The 21,803-nt window shown below is 39.1% G+C and overlaps 1 protein-coding gene across 3 annotated transcripts in view; it reads right to left on the minus strand.

Moving 5' to 3' along the window:
- The window catches only part of VWA8 (von Willebrand factor A domain containing 8), a 375,174-nt gene that overhangs the window by 202,865 nt on the left and 150,506 nt on the right, over positions 1-21,803 (minus strand). For all 3 annotated transcript variants that reach the window (XM_055541970.1, XM_055541972.1, XM_055541971.1), the window contains exon 21: positions 14,666-14,742. In XM_055541970.1, the coding sequence (XP_055397945.1) occupies positions 14,666-14,742 (77 nt within the window). The remainder of the gene's footprint in view (positions 1-14,665; positions 14,743-21,803) is intronic.

The raw sequence follows: 21,803 nt of genomic DNA on the forward strand, positions 1-21,803 counted from the left end.
CAACTTTACTGGTTGAAATAGTACGAGGCTTGGGAAAGACAGATTGGAGGCTGAGCTTTGAAGCAGGAGCCTACCGCAAAAGTCCAGGCAAGAGAAGACAGGGAAGGATTTACGGCCCCAGAGGATCGAACTGAAAGGACATGTCACAATTCTAGAAGAAGCTGTTGCAATAGTCCAGGTATGGCAGTGACTGTGAGGAAGGAAAATATTTGGGAGACCTGGGAAAATGTAGGCGTGATTTTGTAATAACTGTCAAGATAAAGGACAGGGAAAGGTAAAAGGTACACCGATTACAGATCAAGTGACTGGATACAGGATTCCATAAGCTGAGAGAGGAAACATCCATTCTTTGCTGTATCAGTCATACAGTCAACACTGCTTTATTGACACCCACCATGACTAGGATATAGAAAAGGGGCTGGAGGATATTTGTAAAGGAAAACTTGGTATGAGGAGACGGACAATTTGGATTAGAAATGCTCCAGAGATACCAATGTGGATATTTTAGGAAGAAAATGCAAATCCAAAGCTAAGAAGAGAGGAAGCGGCAGAAGATTTATGGATAGAAGACAATACAGATTTACAGAGAAGAGATTTCGTTTTAACTGAGTCCCTACCTCATACCAAGCACTGTCCTAGACACATGGGACATATGTCACTTAATCTCTCCAACAATCCTATGATGAAATTTGGGCTCACAGAGGTAACCCAAACTCATGTTTTCTCTTAAAAATTTGAGGCTTCTGTTTTATTTTAGCCCCATTTTATAATAAATAGCTTATACTTTTTGACTCCATGCATTGCTAAAACCTGTATCTTAAAACAGATGAGCACTGCTGAGCATGCAGCACCACCGTCATCAGTCGCCAACAGAAACCAGTAAATACCTATTAGTAAAAGTGTTCAAGTGATGCAGCAGAATTTAAGTCCTTGGTGGAAAATGGTATTCAATTATATACAGCTTATACCATTACCACTGAGAGCTGGTAAAAAGAAAATCACGTTCAGGATGTGATGTGTGTAACAGCAAAGACGCTTTGTTAGTAGATTGCAGAGTTCCTAGTGCTATCCTCGCTTTATTCAGTTTCACTAAGCTACAGGCTCAGCCCTGCTCAGTTCCTGATTTCCTATTCTAAACAGGAAAGGAGATACGCAACTTACTGATCTTGCTCAGAGAGGTTATAAATCTCCTAAGTCTCATCTACTTCTGCCTCTGTCCCCTCGATTACCTGACTATCACACCAACCTTCCCACTGGTACTGGTATCCCTGGTAACCTTACTCCTGAAAACGCTACTTCCCTCTGGGTCAGATTCAAGCTAGGTCTGGTATCTTCTGCTATTGGCTGGAGTCCTATTCCATACTATCATTAGTCCAAGTTCTCAGAAGCCCCGAGTTACTATAATTAGTAATCACTTATGGATCCATCATAGAGTAGGTCAGTTCAACCACTGAATCTCCAAGAGACAAAGCTGCTAAACTGTTAGAATGTCTTGCTATAAATTCCAACACAGAAGATAGTTATTGCTTCCAAACTTATCCATTTACTAATTATCACATTACTCTATAGACATTTGTATATCATCTGGAGCAAGGAGATCAAACCAGTCAATCATAAAGGAAATCAGCCCTGAATATGCTTTGGAAGGACTGATGTTGAAGCTGAAGCTCCAATACTTTGGCCACTGATGCAAACAGCTGACTCACTGGAAAAGACCCTGATGCTGGGAAAGACTGAGGGCAAGTGGAGAAGGGGGTGACAGAGGATGAGATGGTTGGATGGCATCATTGTCTCAATGGACACAAATCTGAGCAAACTGTGGGAGATAGTGACGGAAAGGGTGCTGCAGACATGCCGCTGACATGACTTAGCAACTAAACAACAAACAAAAGTATTGATATTTTTCAGTTTATTGAATTATTTGTTTATTGCATATCTTCTCTTAACCACTAGAAGGAAAGCTTCATGAAAACAATGACTGTGACTTGTTCATTACTGTATTTCTCAAGCCCTAGAATATGACCTCCACATGACCTCAATAAAGGTCTCTGGTAGTAGATGCTGGTAGTGTCCTACCCAGATCTCCTTTGCCACCAGAGGCACTCATCCCACAGCTACTGCAGCGCTGACTTCTAAAAGCTCACAGCTGCACCCTTGTCCAAAGAACTGTTTGCCACCAGTGGGGAGTTCTTTGTCCAGAACTGCCTGGGTAGCTAGAGGTTCTCCTTCATCCTTCTCCTAAAGGGCTGCCTTCAACTAATGCCTCACAGATATGGGGGCAAAAAAGGCTGGCCCTCTGCTTCCAGGTGGGATAACCGAGTAGTTGCATTCATGCTCCAGAGCTCCCTATGAAGAGGCTGAGATGAGACTTTATCTAAACCCACCTCTTCTCCCCAGCCTTTTTATCCTGACTCCTTTACTTCCCCAAAAGTTTCACTTAAAAGCTCTGCCTCTAAAATTACTTACACAAACACTTTCATCACTGGCTCTTCTTCTAGAGTACCTGAATTCGGTATTTGTTGACTATTTGGATGCATAAATCAATAAAGTCAAAGGAAATAAAGAAATAATTCTTAGATTTTCCAGCAATGCTCTTATCTCTTCTTGCACAAAACATTACAGATACATCTCCCTGAAGAGAAACAGTTAACGGAGTTGTGAGCTGAGCGACCCCATTAGGACACAAATCTGCTTGCCTCATTCAAGCACCTCACCCCTCTCCTTCTCTCACGCTGTCACTGCTGCCTTCGTCTGAAGAGCCTGGCTACAACAATATCTGTCTCACTTACAAGGGCCGGCACTTTATAAAGCTCAACAAAAAAACATTTTAGATCTTAACGAATTAAGAGACGGTTGGGAAGTATATGGCACCGCCCAAGATACTTCTTTACTCTGTTGGCTTACCTAAGGATGCTGCTGGGAGAAACCTGCATGTGACAGGTTTCTGGAGGCTGTCTGGAGAGGTCCAGAGAGAGGGAGTGGGTGAAAGCGGCTGGGACATGATGTTAAGCATGTTAAGATAATCTGATATTGAAACAACTGTAATATTGTTTATTTTTATTACAAATAAGGACTACAAGTTTTAAAAAATCACTCCCCCCTAGCAGAGCATCACTCATTTTTACAACGGAGGGACTCAGACAGTAAAGAATATGACTACAATACAAAAGATCTGGGTTCGATCCATAGATAGGGAAGATCCCCTGAAGATGGGAATGTCTACTCACTCCAGTACTCTGGCCTGGAAAATTCCATCGACAGAGGAGCCTGGTGGGCTACAGTCCATGGGGTCACAAAGAGTCAGACACGACTGAGCGACTAATACTTCAGCATGAAATAATTATTTTCTTAATATGAATTTGCTTTATAAGTTAAAATCGCACACACACACATACAAAGGACTGGAAGGTTATAAACTAAACTGACAACAGTGATTGACTTGAAGGAGGGGAGATGAGATTGGCACAGTTGTTAAAGGTAGCTTTAGCTGTTATTAGTGTTTTCTTTCTGCAAAAAGAAGAGTAGAGTCAAATTGGAGAAATATTCATAGTTGTTAAATATGAGCAACAAGTTTGGCTATGTTACGTGCTATATGTTTGTATTTACATTTTTTGATTTTTGAAGTTTTTCTCAGACTAAAAAAAAGTACACAACACTTGAAAAGAATGTAGCTGTTCTCTAGTGGCAAGGGATTTAACAAAACTAAGAAAAAATACACACTGCATCAGTGGTTCTCAAGCTTATTCAGCTTGTGATTTAGGAAATAAAACTCCTGCTTTTTCCCAGTCTTTTCTTCCAAGACAGTCTAGAGCAGGCTGCTTGCTAGGATCTACAGCTGAGGGCTGGTCTGCAGCTCTGATGCACCCGTTTCTATAACCTATTGTAACAACTGTTTGGTGGATGCACCCAGAGAACTGAAGCAGTCTGCCTGGGAGGAACATCATGCAAAAGATCACAGGCACTGATCTAGCTTGTTTTTATGAATTACCTGGGTGACAGGAGAGAAAACAGAGCTGTTAAGTTTACTGATGATACCTCTCAGGGATCATCAATCCAAAAGCAAACAAACCCTGATCCTGGGAAAGATTAAGGGCAAGAGGAGAAGGGAGTGACAGAGGATGAGATGCTTGGATGGCATCATAGACTCAATGGACATGAATCACCACTTAACGACTGAGCAACAACCGCTCAGGGAAGATGCATTAAGAGATAAAGTAAGTTTAATAGTCTGGAGAACAGTGAAGAAAACAGAAAATGAAATTGATAAGGATATTACTATTGGGGAAAAAAATGGGAAAATATGGAATAACTGGAAAGACTTTGGGATCAGGCTGGGCAAGGATTAGGAACATGAAGTTAGAATCTTAAAAAAATCAAGCTATTATATGTATAATGAAGTAAAAACATGTAAGGACTGCTTGGCCAACAGTCTAAACACATGGCTAGTACTTTAGTGAGGTACCTACTGATGTGTTACCACCACTAAAGTAATGTTTGATCAGCGAGACAAAGTCAAGAAGCAGCACAGTACAGTGGCCAGAGCATAAGGCTGAAGCCAGATTATCTGAAGCCAGCTGTGTGACCTCAGACAAGTGTTTCTCCTCTGTGCTTCTGTACACATGTGCAACAAAGAGGCGGTAATGGTGCTGATCTCAGCCAGTTGTGAGCAAAAACGAGTTACAGTTTGAAAACCATGTACAACAGAGTAGCTAATATGTACATGTTTTTTTTTTTTTTTATGAAAAAGCAGACATAATATAAGAATTTAGATGGATTTGGAGTTAAAAATTATTACAGATCTAAAGATCTGCATGGAAAAATTATACTTTATTCTGTAAAAAAGTGGGCGGCAGTAGAAGACATTCTTAGTGGGAAAACTATTAACTGCTGATAAAAATGTGTCTAAAATAGCCTTTTCCAGTTAGTAATGGGGAAGATGAGACAGAAGGACTATCCTAGCATCTAGACATCAGACATGTTTCCAGTTCTCTAGTCCTCTTATCAGTGCTAAGAAGGACTTGATGGCTCAATCATAATTTTTTCCATGAGGCTTCAAAAAAGCTTTTTGTTTTTCTATTTCCTCCCGATATATCTACTTGCCCACTGGGACTTCGTGAATTTTAAAATTTATAGCGTCACATTCAGTTTTCTTCAGACTGAGGAAAGCCTAATATGCTGAATTATGCTCTGCTTTTTAAAGCACATCATCATTCACTCCAGGATACTCGATGTGGAGAAGGTTGATGTTACAGTTTTACAATTCACTTTGTCTCATTTGATTTCATGAAGAAAAAGTATACAAAAATATGAAAGGGGAAAAACAAGAGTTTTAACAACAACCATCTCCAATGTGATGCAGTAGTCCCCTCTTGTCCACTTTTCTTTTATCCCCTCAGCCTCCATATAGTTAATCAATCAAAAATTAGCCAGTTAAACCTGTTTCAGTAGGTCATTGCCAGTATGTTTGTTTGACCTCAACAATTTGATCTGCATGACTGCAATCACCTCCTCGTGTTCTCTGTGATTAAATCTCATCTATCTCTGATCTACTCACACGCTGTGGTCCTAATGACCTTTCTTGCTTTAACTCCATCACATTGCATTCAGGATAAAATCCGACCTCAGCAAGGCCCATGAAGTCCCCACAAAGTCCCATGTCTTCCTCTTGGCATCAGCTCTCTACACACATACATGCCACGCTACCCAAGCTGCCTCTCACTTCCTATTTTTAGACAGCTTGTTTTCAATATGTGCCATATATATATGGCATATGCCACCAACCATAATGACTTGTTCAGTGTTCTGCACTTGGAAGACTACTACTTGTCCCTGAAGACTCAGTTTGAATGTCATCTTCTCCAGACCCCTTCCACCAAATCACACACATATACTCAGAGGATTGGTACCTCTCTTCTAGGGTCCCACGGAACCTATGTATGTTTCTTTCTTGGCTTCGATACAACACTGTACCTTAAATGCTGCTGTACTGTCGCCCACTGACGGGCAAGCAAGGACATCTAGTCAATATCAATATCCTCATCTATACAGTCAGCCCTCCACACCCATAGGTTCTACAATTGAGGACTCAACCGACTGTGGATTGAAGACATTTGGGAAAAGAAACTCAAAGTTCCAGAAAACAAAAACTTGAATTTGCTGTGATCTACCCACTATATATATATGGCATTTATATTGCATTTTTAACTATTTATAGAGCATTTACACTGCATTAGGTATTATAAGTAATCGGAGCCTGGTGGGCTGCCATCTATGGGGTTGCACAGAGTCGGACATGACTGAAACAACTTAGCAGCAGCAGCAGCAGAGATGGTTTCAAGTATATGGGAGAATATGTGTAGGCTATTTGCAAATACTATGCCACATATAAGGTACCTGAGCATCCCTGGATTTGGGTGTCCAAGGGAGTCCTGGAACCGATCCCCTACAGACACTAAGAACGTCTGTACATCATCAGTGCCCTAACAGCCCCTGGCAAACAACAGGAATCTAATAAATAAAAATCAGGTGAAATGAATTAATATATAATAAATAAACCAGACTCCTGCCTTTAAAAAATTCCCTATTTAGCTAGGGAGACATGACTGGCGGAAAGGAGGAGATGGAAATAAGATACAGAAATTAACTACAATGCCATTTGGAGTGAGAGAAAGTGGGGTACATGGCAAGAAACTATTATTTATGAGTTAGCCTAAGTATTTAGGTGCCTAAAGTATACAGATATTATGGTTTGTCCTTTTCATACTGCCTTAATTTTCACAACCATCTTGAAGGGTATTATTTTAATTTAGTAGGCAAGCAAATAAGGACTCAAGGAGTTCAAGACCACAAAAAGTTAATGGTGAAGACATAATTTTATATTTAAAACCCATGTTCTTTCTACCTCAATGGTACAAATTCAGTCCTATGGAGTTTCAGAGGAGGGAAAAGTTACACCCAGAATGACAAATCAGAAAAGTTCCATGTAGAACTATCAGTGGACCAAATCTTGAAGGATTCTAGGAGAAATAGAGTGCATTTTAGAGGGAGGAATAAAGACCGGCATAGATACAAGTTCAAAACTGGTCAGTAGGACAGAGAATAGTCAAGTCTGGAATAAGCTGAGCATATACTGGGAAAATCTCACAGAAGAGAAAACTGGGGCTTCCCTGGTGGACCTGAGCACTCTATATTTACAATGGACACCAATATTAGAAAAATAAACAAGTACTTAGGTCATGCTAATGACTGGACCTGTGCCATCATCTCCATATATGAAGCGTAGCAGATTAAAAAAAAAAATCTGGTAACATATTTCAAAATTAAGGTAATTCTGATTTTAATTTTAATACAAAAGTGTACTTTTATCCAAGGAGGAAATATAGCTACAGAAATTGCCATATCAAGTTAATTTAATGTCAAATTATCATAACATTGTGAAAAAAAGAAGTAAATAAATGCACTTCACAACTGTGAGCCATGTAGTCTCCTCTGAAATATGTACCATAAAAGTCATTACATGCATTAATCTTTAAAGTTATCTAAATCATACTCTTAGGGCAATCTTGATTTTAACAAAATATATGAACTGCCTAGCTTGCTCATTTTATGAGATCTGATCTTAAAACATAAGATGGCCATCCTCAAAAGTATACCGGTAATAAGTTTTATTCATGCATGTTTGGTGATGGTTTTACTTATCAAGATCATGTTTTTAATGACTCATAACTAATTTTGTTGGAATGACATCCATAAACTAAATTGAGTGTGACTGATTATTTAGATGGTAACATCACAAATCCATTAAAAGGAACCTAAAATAAACAGAGTTAATGACCTTAAGTAAGTTACTCATAGATCAGAGAAGTTCCGAACATTTTTTTCAACTGCTATTTTTAGGTTTTTAAAACATATGTTTCTCTAACAACAATTTCATCAGATTAAGTTGTATGGTAAATATAGCCATTAAGTTGTACATAATAAAGAAAAAAACTTTTCACAGTGAAAAGCCTTTCAAAACATATATTTTAAACAGAAATGGAGATTTTTTACTTCCAACTTGACATAATAAATTAAATATCAAATACTGACAAACAGAGGTATCCCAGTGCCTATTGAAGTGGATATTATATTTGTAATACTATCATCAATCAATGATATAGCAATGAGGGCTATAGCAAAAATAATAAAAATCTATCTGAAATTTTTACTACATTTTGAATTTAGACTTTTTCTTCATAGACAATGTATCCATATATTTATGTAGCCAAAATCAGAAATACCATGGGATATAATCAACATGCAATTCTTCACTATTATTTGTTATTTCTCAATGAAAGTATCAGAGACATTCTAGGCAGAAAGTAAAGCATGGTACAGTCAGCCCTCTGTATTCACAGTTTCTGCATCAATCAACCTCGAACTGAAAATATCTGGGACAACAAAAAATTCCAGAAGCTCCAAAAAACAAAACGTGAATTTCTCATGTGGCAACTATTCACACTGCATTTATACTGTATTTACAATTTACATAGCATTTACATTGTATTGGCTTCCCTGGTGGCTCAGATGGTAAAGAGTCTGCCTGCAGAGCGGGAGACTGGGGTTCAATCCCTGGGTTGGGAAGATCCCCTGGAGAAGGAAATAGCAACCCACTCCACTATTCTTGCCTGGAAAATCCCATGGACGGAGGAGCCTGATGGGCTACAGTTCATGGGGTCACAAAGAGTTGGACACGACTGAGCGACTTCACTCACTTACATTGTATTAGGTATTATAAGTAATCTAAAGATGATTTAAAGTACATGCAGGATGTGCACAAGTCATATGCAAATACTGCACCATTTTATATAAGAGACTTGAGTGAGCATCTGTGGATTTTAGCACACATGGGGTCCTGAAACCAATCTACTAAAAATAATGGGGGACGACCTTATCTCTAATCTTCTAAACTTTCTACAGCATCGTGAATACTGTCTTCTTCTTTTCTGTTTAAAGATACTAGAATAGATATCTGAAAGATGACCCTGCCCTCTTCTATTCAACAGAGATGAGAAAACTGAGACTCAAAAAGAGACTCCAATATAGACAGTTTCAAACACATATATAAAGGTTAAACATCAATTATTTAATCACTCATATAAAAAAGTTTAAAAATAAGCAGCAAATTAAATCCAAAGGAGACAAAAGGAAGGGTATAATAAAATCAGACATTATTGAAACAGAAAAGAAACACACAAAAGAGAGGCTTGACGGTGCCAAAACCTGGCTGCTTAAACAGAAACCCTGATAACTCCCTGGCAAAAGTGACCGTGAAAAAAAGAGAGAAGGTAAATAACTAACACTAGGAGTAAAAATGATATCATTACTGGGCCGAAGGACATCAAAATATCATAAAGCAACATTATAAACAAGTTTATGCCAATAACTAGATGACAAGGAATAATTCCTAGAAAAATAAGATCTATTAAAACGTCTTACAACTATTTAAGACAACGAATTATAAGAAAAGGCCTATTTACAATGAATGTGATGGTGACAGGCTCAGGAATAATTACTAAGTATCTTATGTTTCTTTGCTTCCTTTTTTGCTTATTGTATTAAGTAAACTTCATAATCCACCATCAGAATTAATTGAGCTAGCTCAGCCTAACATATCTTTCTTTAAAAATATTTTAATGTCCAATATACAGAAATTTAAAAACTGCCCCACCATTCAAAAGGAATCTCACATAAAGCGACTTCTGTATTTCTGGGCATATTTTTAAGGGCACCACTAAACAGTCTGGACTAAACACAATACAACCAAAATGAAACAGACAAAACAGCACAAATTCTCCTAAGAATGAATAACTGCAATGCTCCCTGTATCATCCTTATAATGTAAAATATGAGTCTTGCTTTGTGTCTTGTGGCTCAAAAAGTAGAACTACGATATGTTACAAATGAAAGTTATTTAGGCAAAAACTAGCAAACTAGTTCAACATTTTGATTCTTTCATTATTTTCCCCAAACTTGGTCCATGTAGGAAGAAAAAACTGGTGAAAAGGCTTAAAGGTGGGGGAAACAAGGAGCTAATTTTTTAGATTCAGTGCAACATAAAAGATCGAAATAATTACAAATAACAACAGTATTACAGCTCCTTAAAATAGGACTATGTTTCTTATTTCTTTCTATACCTGGAAAACACCTAGTCTCGTCATCTTGACATAGTAAATTTAAAAAAAAAGAATATAAGGCATAATTCATACAAAGAAGAACTATGAGAACATACAAAAGTAGGTAAAAAGTTTTCCGAAGCTACGTTAAGTGAGGTATAAAAGCTTAGGAATTCAGATGACCTACCTAGTCATCCCAGTTAAAAATATTAAATTAAAATTTGCTCAAATTTTGTTAAATTTATTCCTAAATGTTTTGTGCCTTATAGTAACTATTTAAATACTTTAATTTCCCCATTGTCCATTGCTTTTATATAAAAATACAACTGATTCTGAAGATTGACCTTGTATCCTGTGACCTTGCTTAAGTTACTTACTAGTTGTGATAGTTTTTTTGATTTCTTAGAATTTTCTATGTACATAATCATGCTGTCTCTAAATAAAGACAATTTAAATTCTTCAACTTAATCATATGTACCCTTTATTATTTTTTCTTGCCTTACTGCACTGGCGAAGACCTCTAGCACAATGATGAACAATGAATATTCTTGCCTTTTCCCCAATCTTGGGTGGAAAGTATTTAGTTGTTTTTTTTTTTTTTTTTTTTTTAACCAGTAAATACAAGTTAGTTATAGGTTTTTCATTGATGCCTCTTAACAGGTTGAGGAAGCTTCTAGATATTTGTAATTTGCTGTAACATTTTATCATGAATGAACATTGCATTTTACCAAATTTTTTTTGTTTGTTGGCTTTTTTTCAGGGGGGCAGGGGCAATGACTGAAATGATTATATGGCTTTTCCTTTATGCTGTAAATAGAGTGGTTTACATTATTTGATTTCAAATGTTAAACCAACCTTACATTCCTGGGATTAAAACCCATTTGGTTATGATGCATTATCCTTTTTACATATTGTTGAGTTTGATTTGTTAATATTTGTTACGAATTTTTCTATCTACACTCACAGAGAATACTGAGCTGTAATTCTCTTATATTATACAGGTTTGCTGGTAAAAAAAAAATACTCTGTTTTTATTCATCTGAAATGTCTATATTTCTAACAAATGTTTTGCCAGATATACTAATGTCTATTAACTTTTTATTCTTCTTTTGGCTGTTGAAAAACAACCATTTCACTGAATTGTGGTTACTCATGACAAGTCAGTGGTCATTTTTATGATTTCCCCCCATATGTAATATGCCTTATTTATTTATTTTTGCTGCCAGTTTTAAAGATTTCCTCTTTCAATTTTAAACAATTTGATTACAACATACTTTGCTATGGTTTCTTGCTTATCTTGCTTGAGGTTCATTGAGCTTCCTGGATTGGTGACTTAAAGCTTTTCACAAAATTTGGGAATTTTTCCATCAGTACATCTTCAAATAATATTCTGCCCTGGTCTTTGTCCCCCATCTTTTCTTTTTTTGAGATTTTAATTGCCCATATGTGTGTGGTGTTGGAGAAGACTCTTGAGAGTCCCTTGGACTGCAAGGAGATCCAACCAGTCCATCCTAAAGGAGATCAGTCCTGGGTGTTCATTGGAAGGACTGATACTGAAGCTGAAACTCCAATACTCTGGCCACCTCATGCGAAGAGTTGACTCATTGGAAAAGACCCTGATGCTGGAAGGGATTGGGGGCAGGAAGAGAAGGGGATGACAGAGGATGAGATGGCTGGATGGCATGACCAACTCGATGGACATGAGTTTGAGTGAACTCGGGGAGTTGGTGAACTCCGGGAGTTGGTGATGGACAGGGAGGCCTGGCATGCTGCGATTCATGGGGTCGCAAAAAGTCGGACAGGACTGAATGACTGAATTGAACTGAGACTGCATTTTTAAGGTTGCTATTTCTATACTGAGAATTCCTAAGTATTCCCTCATTATGTTGATTCCCTCTTTACATGCTTGAACATACTTAAGGCAACTGTTTTACAGTCCTTGTCTGCTAACTCAATCATCTGTCATTTTGGGGTCTATTTCTATTAACCAATTTTCCTGCTTATTTGTATGTCTAATAATAGTCTATCAAATGCTTGATACTGTAAATGCTCTGTTGAAAAATGTTTGGATTCTGTAGTCTTCTTTCATTCAATGGTAAGTTTGTTTAGCTAAGCAGCTAATTTACTTGTGAATCAGCTTAATTGTTTCCAACACATTTTCCCCCCAACATCTAACCCTTTCATTTTAAAAATCATTTTGTATGAGGAAAACTTAGAAAATAGTGTTAAATAACAAACATCCTTGTTTTTTTTTTCAAGAGTTATTTTTAAACTTATTAAGGGAGGCATAGAATAGCTTTTACTCTAGGGACAGATTTATCCTACTTCTAAAGCATAGATTTCACAGGATATATCTTTGAATCCCATGAGTAAGTTTAATGAAGGCTCTTAGCCATGTGGGAGCTCTGGTAATGGTTCAGCTCACCAGTCTCTAGTGGTTGTTCCTTTACCAGTGTCTGTGAGTCATGTGGTCCTAGTGGTAAAGAATCTGCCTGCCAAGGCATGTCTATTTCCAGTTTTTTAAGGAATCTCCACACTGTTCTCCATAGTGGCTGCACTAGTTTGCATTCCCACCAACAGTGTAAGAGGGTTCCCTTGTCTCCACACCCTCTCCAGCATTTATTACTTGTAGACTTTTGGATTGCAGCCATTCTGACTGGTGTGAAATGGTACCTCATAGTGGTTTTGATTTGCATTTCTCTGATAGACATGCCTTATGATCCAGCAATCCCACTGCTGGGCATACACACTGAGAAAACCAGAAGGGAAAGAGACACGAGTACCCCAATGTTCATCGCAGCACTGTTTATAATAGCCAGGACATGGAAGCAACCTAGATGTCCATCAGCAGATGAATGGATAAGAAAGCTGTGGTACATATACACAATGGAGTATTATTCAGCCATTAAAAAGAATACATTTGAATCAGTTCTAATGAGGTGGATGAAACTGGAGCCTATTATACAGAGTGAAGTAAGCCAGAAAGAAAAACACCAATACAGTATACTAACGCATATATATGGAATTTAGAAAGATGGTAACAATAACCCTGTGTACGAGACAGCAAAAGAGACACAGATGTATAGAACAGTCTTATGGACTCTGTGGGAGAGGGAGAGGGTGGGAAGATTTGGGAGAATGGCATTGAAACATGTAAATATCATGTATGAAATGAGTTGCCAGTCCAGGTTCGATGCACGATACTGGATGCTTGGGGCTGGTGCACTGGGACGACCCAGAGGGATGGAATGGGGAGGGAGGAGGGAGGAGGGTTCAGGATGGGGAACACATGTGTACCTGTGGCGGATTCATTTTGATATTTGGCAAATCTAATACAGTTATGTAAAGTTTAAAAATAAAATAAAATAAAAAAAAAAAAAAAAAAAAAAAAGAATCTGCCTGCCAGTGAAAGAGACATAAGAGACTCAGGTTTGACCCTGATTCAGGAAGATCCCCTGGAGGAGGGCATGGCAATCCACTCCATTATTGCTGCCTGGACAGTCCCATGGACAGAGGAGCCTGGTGGGCTACAGTCCATGGAGTCACAAAGACTCAGACCCACCTAAGTGACTTAGCAGGCACACAAGCACTGTGGCAGGGCCAATCTGGTTCCAGTGACTTCATCACAACCAGAGGTGTAAATGCCAAGAGGGAGTTTTTGACAATCACTCAGCGTTACTCTGGTATTCTTCTCTTTCGTCTTTGGTCCACTAACTTTACCTTCTTTTCTCCTACACTTTTCTCTCAAAAACACATCCTTATCTAGTAAAAGGACTCAAAACAAAAATCAATTCTTGTAACTCAATCCAGGATTATTTCCACTACACAATATTTTTGTTAATCTCCTGGGATTAAAATAATAACAATTCAGTCTAGTTTTAATTTGCTTATTACTTGGCATAGTCCTGAATTTTTTTCTCTCTCCTTTGGTGGATCTGCTGCGTATTTTTTATTTTAGAAAGATTAAGAACAAGTTCATTGATAAAGCTAAAAACAATCCATGTTGAGAAAATCTATCTGATTAAAAGCTATCCCTGGACCAGCAAACCACACAAAACTAAATAATCCATAAAGTGTTTTCCAAGAAGGCGAGAGTAATAATTGACTTCTTCATATTTTTGAGTTCCTTATCTCACACCTGAGATTCACACAGTTTACTGTGTCTCCTTGTGAGCCATGTTACCTTCCTGTTAGAGAGTGAGCTTAGTCTCCACATTCTTTTCTTCTAATTTAAGAGCCTTTATGTTGATGAAAACTACTCCCTGAATGCAGTGTCCATCACTCTGTCCACAAAATATCTATTAATTCATGTTTATAAAGCATTAGTCACTTTAAAAATAAATTTTGCATGGTTTTATTACCTTTTAACGAGAGGAGAGGTAAGGGCAGAAGGAAAAGAAATAAACTGGTATATTAAAAATGGGCCTTTAAGAAAGTATTTTTAAATTGTACTAGGAGCAAAGCAAATGATTAGACCAGAGCTTAATCGGCTGTGGGTTTCACCCTCTTACCTGTGCAGCTGGATATACTCTCGGGGTCTGTTGAGCAGGTGAAGGAATCTATCAACAATCTTGTTTTTCCCTACACCCTGTAATTACACAGAAAGCATTAGACAAAAAAGAAACTTGTCTGGAGGTAAAACAAACTAGAATCATCTCCTACTCATAATCTGTCCTAGTTTATTGTTCAGTTCAGTTCCGTTCAGTCGCTCAGTCGTGTCCGACTCTGCGACCCCATGAATCGCAGCACGCCAGGCCTCCCTGTCCATCACCAACTCCTGGAGTTCACTTAGACTCACGTCCATCGAGTCAGTGATGCCATCCAGCCATCTCATCCTCTGTCGTCCCCTTCTCCTCCTGCCCCCAATCCCTCCCAGCATCAGAGTCTTTTCCAATGAGCCAACTCTTTGCATGAGGTGGCCAAAGTACTGGAGTTTCAGCTTTAGCATCATTCCTTCCAAAGAACACCCAGGGCTGATCTCCTTTAGGATGGACTGGTTGGATCTCCTTGCAGTTCAAGGGACCCTCAAGAGTCTTCTCCAACACCACAGTTCGAAAGCATCACTTCTTCGGCGCTCAGCCTTCTTCACAGTCCAACTCTCACATCCATACATGACCACAGGAAAAACCATAGCCTTGACTAGATGGACCTTTGTTAGCAAAGTAATGTCTCTGCTTTTCAATATGCTATCTAGGTTGATCATAACTTTCCTTCCAAGGAGTAAGCGTCTTTTAATTTCATGGGTGCAGTCATCATCTGCAGTGAAGTTTATTGTTAATGCAAACCAAACTAGTAAACATATACAGCACATCTTTTATGACATAGTTTTTCTTTAACTGACTTCTAAGTACACTAGCTCTAAGTTCTTCTTATTTAAAAGGAAATGCAAAACTATTTTTAGCCTTCTGCAAATTGTTTTTTATTTTCTGCTCTTTAATTTTACACTGAGGTGTAAATATTACAGCCAGAATATTATCTATTTCAGATTTAAAGAATGGCAGCAAAGGAAATCAAGTAAAAGTAAAAACAAAGACTTTTCTAATCTACTCTTTGGAATTGTGGTTTTTAGTTATATAAAGATAAATACAACACTGTACTTCTTTTGCTTTAATTAAACACTAGTTTCTTCTCCTTTTATCCTACTTTCCAGTCTTTTAAGACCTTGGAAACCTGAAATTATAATCAGGGTTTATTAATAAGTCTCAACTGTATCTTCTCTTCTTAGAATGCCCTCATTTTCTCAGAATTTACTGACACCAGGTTGCTGTCCTTTCGTAGAGGACAAGCTGTTAAAAATGGAATCCATTCCTATTGCTCCATTTCAAAGTTTTCACTTAGAGGTGGACCACTCTGTTAATGGGATGTAACACTTCTAAAAACTGGGTTGGGTGGGAAGAGTAGAAGTGGTTTTAAAAGCTGCGTTTTGTAACATATGTTGTAGCAATAAAAGTACCTTTATTGATTTCTTACACTGTCCACAGTCAAGCATATGGTACAAAGCTATATAGGCTTTAAATGGCATGTTGCAATAAACACAAAATTTTAAATAAATAAGTTCGGCCAAACAAAATGGGTGTTAATTATATCAGCTCTGTTCAATTCAAGAAACCTAGAGAAAAACAAATGTCATAAATGCACTGTACTGTCAGAAACACAAAGGCTTTCTTAAAAGAACAAGCCATGAAAAACCACTGTGGGAGCTCATGCTCCCTTCCTGCTTCCAAGATCAGATTCCCCCCTGCTCTTTCAAATTCCTCCTGAGCAATCTCAGGAGCTTGTTGTGGTTGTGTCGCTCAGTCGTGACTCTTTGTGACCCCAAGGACTGTAGCCCACCAGGCTCCTCTGTCCATGGGATTTCCCAGGCAAGAATACTGGAGTGGGTTGCCATTACAAGCCCTATAAATGTAGGATGCAATGTGAAGTCCCTGGCTGCCACTAAGAGGCTCCTTTGCTATGTCTTCTTTCAATGTGTTAAGAAGAAAATTCAACTGAGCAAACTTTACAAATCTTATTGACCTTATTCAATGATTCATGAATCTAGCAGATAGAAAGGAGAAGCACAAGAGAACAGACTTTCATAAGCAAAAGGGAGGACAAGGAAGTTCTACTAGAAAAATTGTTACACTAGGTTGTGACATGGAGAAGGCAATGGCACCCACTCCAGTACTCTGCCTGGAAAATCCCATGGATGAGGAGCCCGGTAGGCTGTAGTCCACGGGGTCGCCAAGAGTCAGACACGACTGAGCGACTTCACTTTCACTTTTCACTTTCATTCATTGGAGAAGGAAATGGCAACCCACTCCAGTGTTCTTGCCTGGAGAATCCCAGGGACGGGGGAGCCTGGTGGGCTTCCGTCTATGGGGTCGCACAGAGTCAGACACGACTGAAGTGACTTAGCAGCAGTAGCAGCAGAAGCAGGTTGTGACAAGGTCACTTTCCTCAGGGGTCTCTTGGGCCAGTGACCTCATCAGTGCTGACCAGGTGATCCTCATTTATGGGTTTAAGACTCCATTTCTGGGAGAGGCTGAAACTATAATCAAGGTAAGTCTGGGTTTTGTGATGAGAGTTTAGCATAAGGGACTCCATTTCGGGCTGGTTACTTTTGGGGGCTGTGTTACTTTTAACACATTTCAGAGTCTTCCGAACTCCAGCCTCATCTGTCTCCTGTCTCCATATACTCTCTCTGGGAATCTCACCTACTCCCTTCACTTCAGTCATCTCATATAGCGCACATGTCTCTCCTAAGCCCCAGCTGAGATGAGATCTCCTGTTTCGAATTGTCAACTGAGCTTCCGTACCAGACGTTCATACTGAACTCATTATGCTTCCACCAAAACCAACTCTGCTTTCTTTTTAACCCACTCTTAACAGTATGGCCTCATACCCAGTTGGTCAATGAAGGAGTCAGAATGTTTTTGACTACTGTATTTTTTCCCTGCTCCATTCAAAACGTCACTAGAATCTCTGTAGTTTCAATTTGCAAAACTTTTCCTTCCTTCCTTTGTCCCTCCCTTCCTCCTCTCCTTCCTTTTTCCCTCCCTCCTTCTCTTTTCTTCCTTTTATTTCCTTACACTCCTTTCTCCTCCACTTCTCTCTTTCCTCCCTCCCTTCCTTCCTTCCATATCGCCTTTGTCTAATTTATCAACCTTTTTAGCACCTAATGTTCTAGGTATTGTACTAGCTGAGTGGGATACAATGATAAATAACTACAACCCCTGACCACACTGGTAGCTTACAACCCAGTAGGAAACAGACAATGAAACAAACAAAATACAGTAAGCCTCCTACACACAAACTTTCAAGTTGTGAACACTCACAGATGCAAACGTGTTTGCATGTCCACTGACATAAACGAGTCCAGATGTCTGGTGTACACTGCCACGTGCATGCATCCTCTGTACGTGGTTGTGATGTTGTGTACTTTACTGTAAAGAGTCCAGTATCTTTATGTCAGGCCCAAAAGTATAAAAGCAGCAGTATACAGCTGATTGTGATAGTTGGGTACCAAGGCTAGCTTTGCTGTGTGTGCATGCTAAATCCCTTCCATCGTGTCCGACTCTCTGTGACCCTGTGGACTGTAGCCCTCCAGGTTCCTCTGTCCATGGGATTCTCCAGGCAAGAATACTAGAGTGGGTTGCCATTCCCTCCTCCAGGGGACCTTCCCAACCCAGGGATAGAACCTGTGTCTCCTGCAGCTCCTGCATTGCAGGCAGATTCTTTACCTGAGCCACCAGGGAAGGCCTTAGCTTTGTTGTACTTACAAACAAATTGGACTTATGAATGAGCTCTCTCAGAACAGAACTCATTTGTATGTAGAGAACTTATTGTAGATGTACATGTGATGTGTTCTGCTATGGAACATCCAAAGGTCTTGAAGATTTAACCAAAGGCTCAGGAAGTCCCACTATGCACAGTGATATTTCAGTTGAAATATCAAGGAATTAAAGACTTTATGGGCAGGAGGAAAAACAGGAGTGTTCCAGGTAGAGAGAACAGTATGTGTAAAGACTTGGGGCACTAGAGAGCTGGAGCCTGGACAGGTCCAGGTGAAGCCAAGGAGCGGGAGTGAGGAAGGGAATAATAAGGAACAAGCCTAGAGCAGGAGGCAGGTCTAGCTCGGGCAGTGCTGGAAGCCAGGTGAGAGTTTGGATTGTTTCCCAACAGCACCAAAAGGCCACCGAAGTAGAGGGGTATCAGGATCAGATTTTCACTTTAGGAAAATCATTCTGGTGAAATGCCAGGACAGAGAACAAGACTGAAAGCAAAGGAAAGCAATTTGGAAACTTTTTAACAAACTCAGACCGGAGACGGTGGTGGCTTCAAGTAAGGAGCTGAGAGATCTGAATGTACTTAAGAGATAGTTAGGGGAAAGGACTAACAAGATCTGAGGATGAACTGGATGTGAGGTGAGAGAAATAAACCTTTCTGTCTTGGGCAACAAGGTGGAACGTGATGCTACTTAAAGACACATGAAACTGGGAGTTGAGGTGCCTTTGCTGGGTAGGGAGGGAAGTCTAGTATTAAAAAAAGGCAGTTTAACTTTGGAAAGACTGACTCTGCCGTGCCTGCTTCACACATCTGCTCCTGCCTCTCTGACTCACTGTCACTGCTCCAGGGCAGCCCATCATTGTGCTCAGACTCCTGGAAAGGGTCCTCTTGGGCCTCCCGCCTCTAGATTTACAACTGGCCAGTCCACCATTTGTTTAGTTATTTTTCTTAAACAGAGATCTCATCAGGTCATTTCTGGCTTCATTTTAAAAGCTCCAATAATTCGTTCGAGGAAATGCTAAAAGCATAACCCAGGAAGGAATTTCTGTAAATATCCTGAACAAAATGAGACAGTTACAGTGATCTGTTCTTTCCAACCATGGTTTTCGCCTACAACAAGAAAATCCTGAGGATTACTTTAATTGAATAAATACATAAATAGTATCTTATTTTTCCATTACAAAAGCCACACGTACTCATTTTTCTCAACGAGAAGTTTAGAAAACAAAAAAACTACCCAAAGTGCAATTGTCAAAATAAATCTGCTGCCATTTTCATTTTGTTCCTGTGGATATTTATCTTTACTTACTAATCGTTATCCTATATACACAATGTGTATCCTTTAATAAAAATTGGCACAAAATAAATAGCTTTTACATCACACTTGATTCTTTTGGAAGATAATATTTAGTCGGGAAGATCCCCTGGAGGGGAAAATGGCAATCTGTTTTGAGGATTTTTGCCTAGGAAATCCCATTGAAGAAGGAGCCTGGCAGGCTACAGTCCGCGGGGTCCCAAGAGTCGGACACAACTGAGCAACGAACAACAACAACAACAAAAGGGAATGAAATTTTTCATTTAAAATTTTCTGTAGAATGAGAGATGATAAAAACAAAGTCTATCACTGTTTTCATTTTTTCCCCATCTATTTGCCATGAAGTGATGGGACCAGATGCCATGATCTTCATTTTTTGAATGCTGAGTCTCAAGCCAGGTTTTTCACTCTCCTCTTTCACTTTCATCAAGAGGCTCTTTAGTTCCTCTTCACTTTCTGCCATAAGGGTGGTGTCATCTGCATATCTGAGGTTATTGATATTTCTCCTGGCAATCTTGATTCCATCTTGTGCTTCATCCAGCCCAGAATTTTGCATGATGTACTCTGCATATAAGTTTAATAAGTAGGGTGACAACATACAGCCTTGACGTACTCCTTTCCCAATTTAGAACCAGTCTGTTGGTCCATGTCTGGTTCTAGCTGTTGCTTCTTGACGTGCATACAGATTTCTCAGGAGGCAGGTCAGGTGGTCTGGTATTCCCATCTCTTGAGGAATTTTTCACAGTTTATTGTGATCCACACAGTCAAAGGCTTTGGCATAGTCAATAAAACAGAAGTAGATGTGTTTTTCTGGAATACTGTTGCTTTTTCTATGCTGCAACAGATGTTGGCAATTTGATCTCTGGTTCCTCTGCCTTTTCTAAATCCAGCTTGAACATCTGGATGTTCACAGTTCATGTACTGTTGAAGCCTGGCTTGGAGAATTTTGAGTATTACTTTGCTAGCATGTCAGATGAGTGCAAGTATGTGAACATTCTTTGGCATTGCTTTTCTTAGGGATTAGAATGAAAACTGAGCTTTTCTAGTCCTGTGATCATTGCTGAATTTTCCAGATTCGCTGGCATATTGAGTGCAGCACTTTTCACAGCATCATCTTTTAGGATTTGAAATAGCTCAGCTGGAATTCCATCACCTCCACTAGCTTTGTTCATAGGGATGCTTCCTAAGGCCCACTTGACTTCACACTTCAGGACGTCTGGCTCTAGGTGAGTGATCACAAGATCGTGGCTATCTGGGTCATGAAGATCTTTTTTGTTTAGTTCTTCTGTGTATTCTTATCAACTCTTCTTAATATCTTCTGCTTCTGTTAGGTTCATACCATTTTTGTCCTTTATTGAGCCCAACTTTGCATGAAATTCTCTTGGTATTTCTAATTTTTTTTGAAGAGCTCTATAGTCTTTTCCATTCTATTGTTTTCCTCTATTTCTTTGCATTGATCACTGAGGAAGGCTTTCTTATCTCTCCTTGTTATTCTTTGGAACTCTGAATTCAGATGGGTATGTCTTTCCTTTTCTCCTTTGCCTTTCACTTCTCTTCTTTTCTCAGCTATTTGTAAGGACTTCTCAGACAACCATTTTGCTGTTTTGCATTTCTTTTTCTTGGGGATGGTCTTGATCCCTGCCTCCTGTACAATGTCACGAACCTTCATCCATAGTTCAACAGGCACTCTGTCTATCATATCTGAGCATGCAAGCACGCAAACTTAAGTTCTAAGCAGTTAGGATCCTGCAAACAATGGGATTTTAAAGGCAAATTCACTCTGACTTAAAAGAGGGGGCTGTTCTCCGCTTCACTATATTGCAAAACACAATGTCAGGAGGTAGTCTCTCTGAATTGCTGTATATGAAAGTTTATTATTCTAATGTTGTGGAGTCATAAATCAGTTACTCAAAGATTATAAAACAGCCTAAAACATGTATCCAGGAACTCCCTGTGTGCAAGGTTCAGAAGGGAGAAGGTGAGGAAGTCAATTTTCTTTCTTCTGCAGTAATTTTTAAAATGGTCTCCAAGTGAGTGCTTGCTTGCATGGCTAGTGTTCAGCTTGC

The sequence above is a fragment of the Bubalus kerabau genome, chromosome 12 (assembly GCF_029407905.1).
Source record: "Bubalus kerabau isolate K-KA32 ecotype Philippines breed swamp buffalo chromosome 12, PCC_UOA_SB_1v2, whole genome shotgun sequence".
NCBI lineage: Eukaryota > Metazoa > Chordata > Mammalia > Artiodactyla > Bovidae > Bubalus > Bubalus kerabau.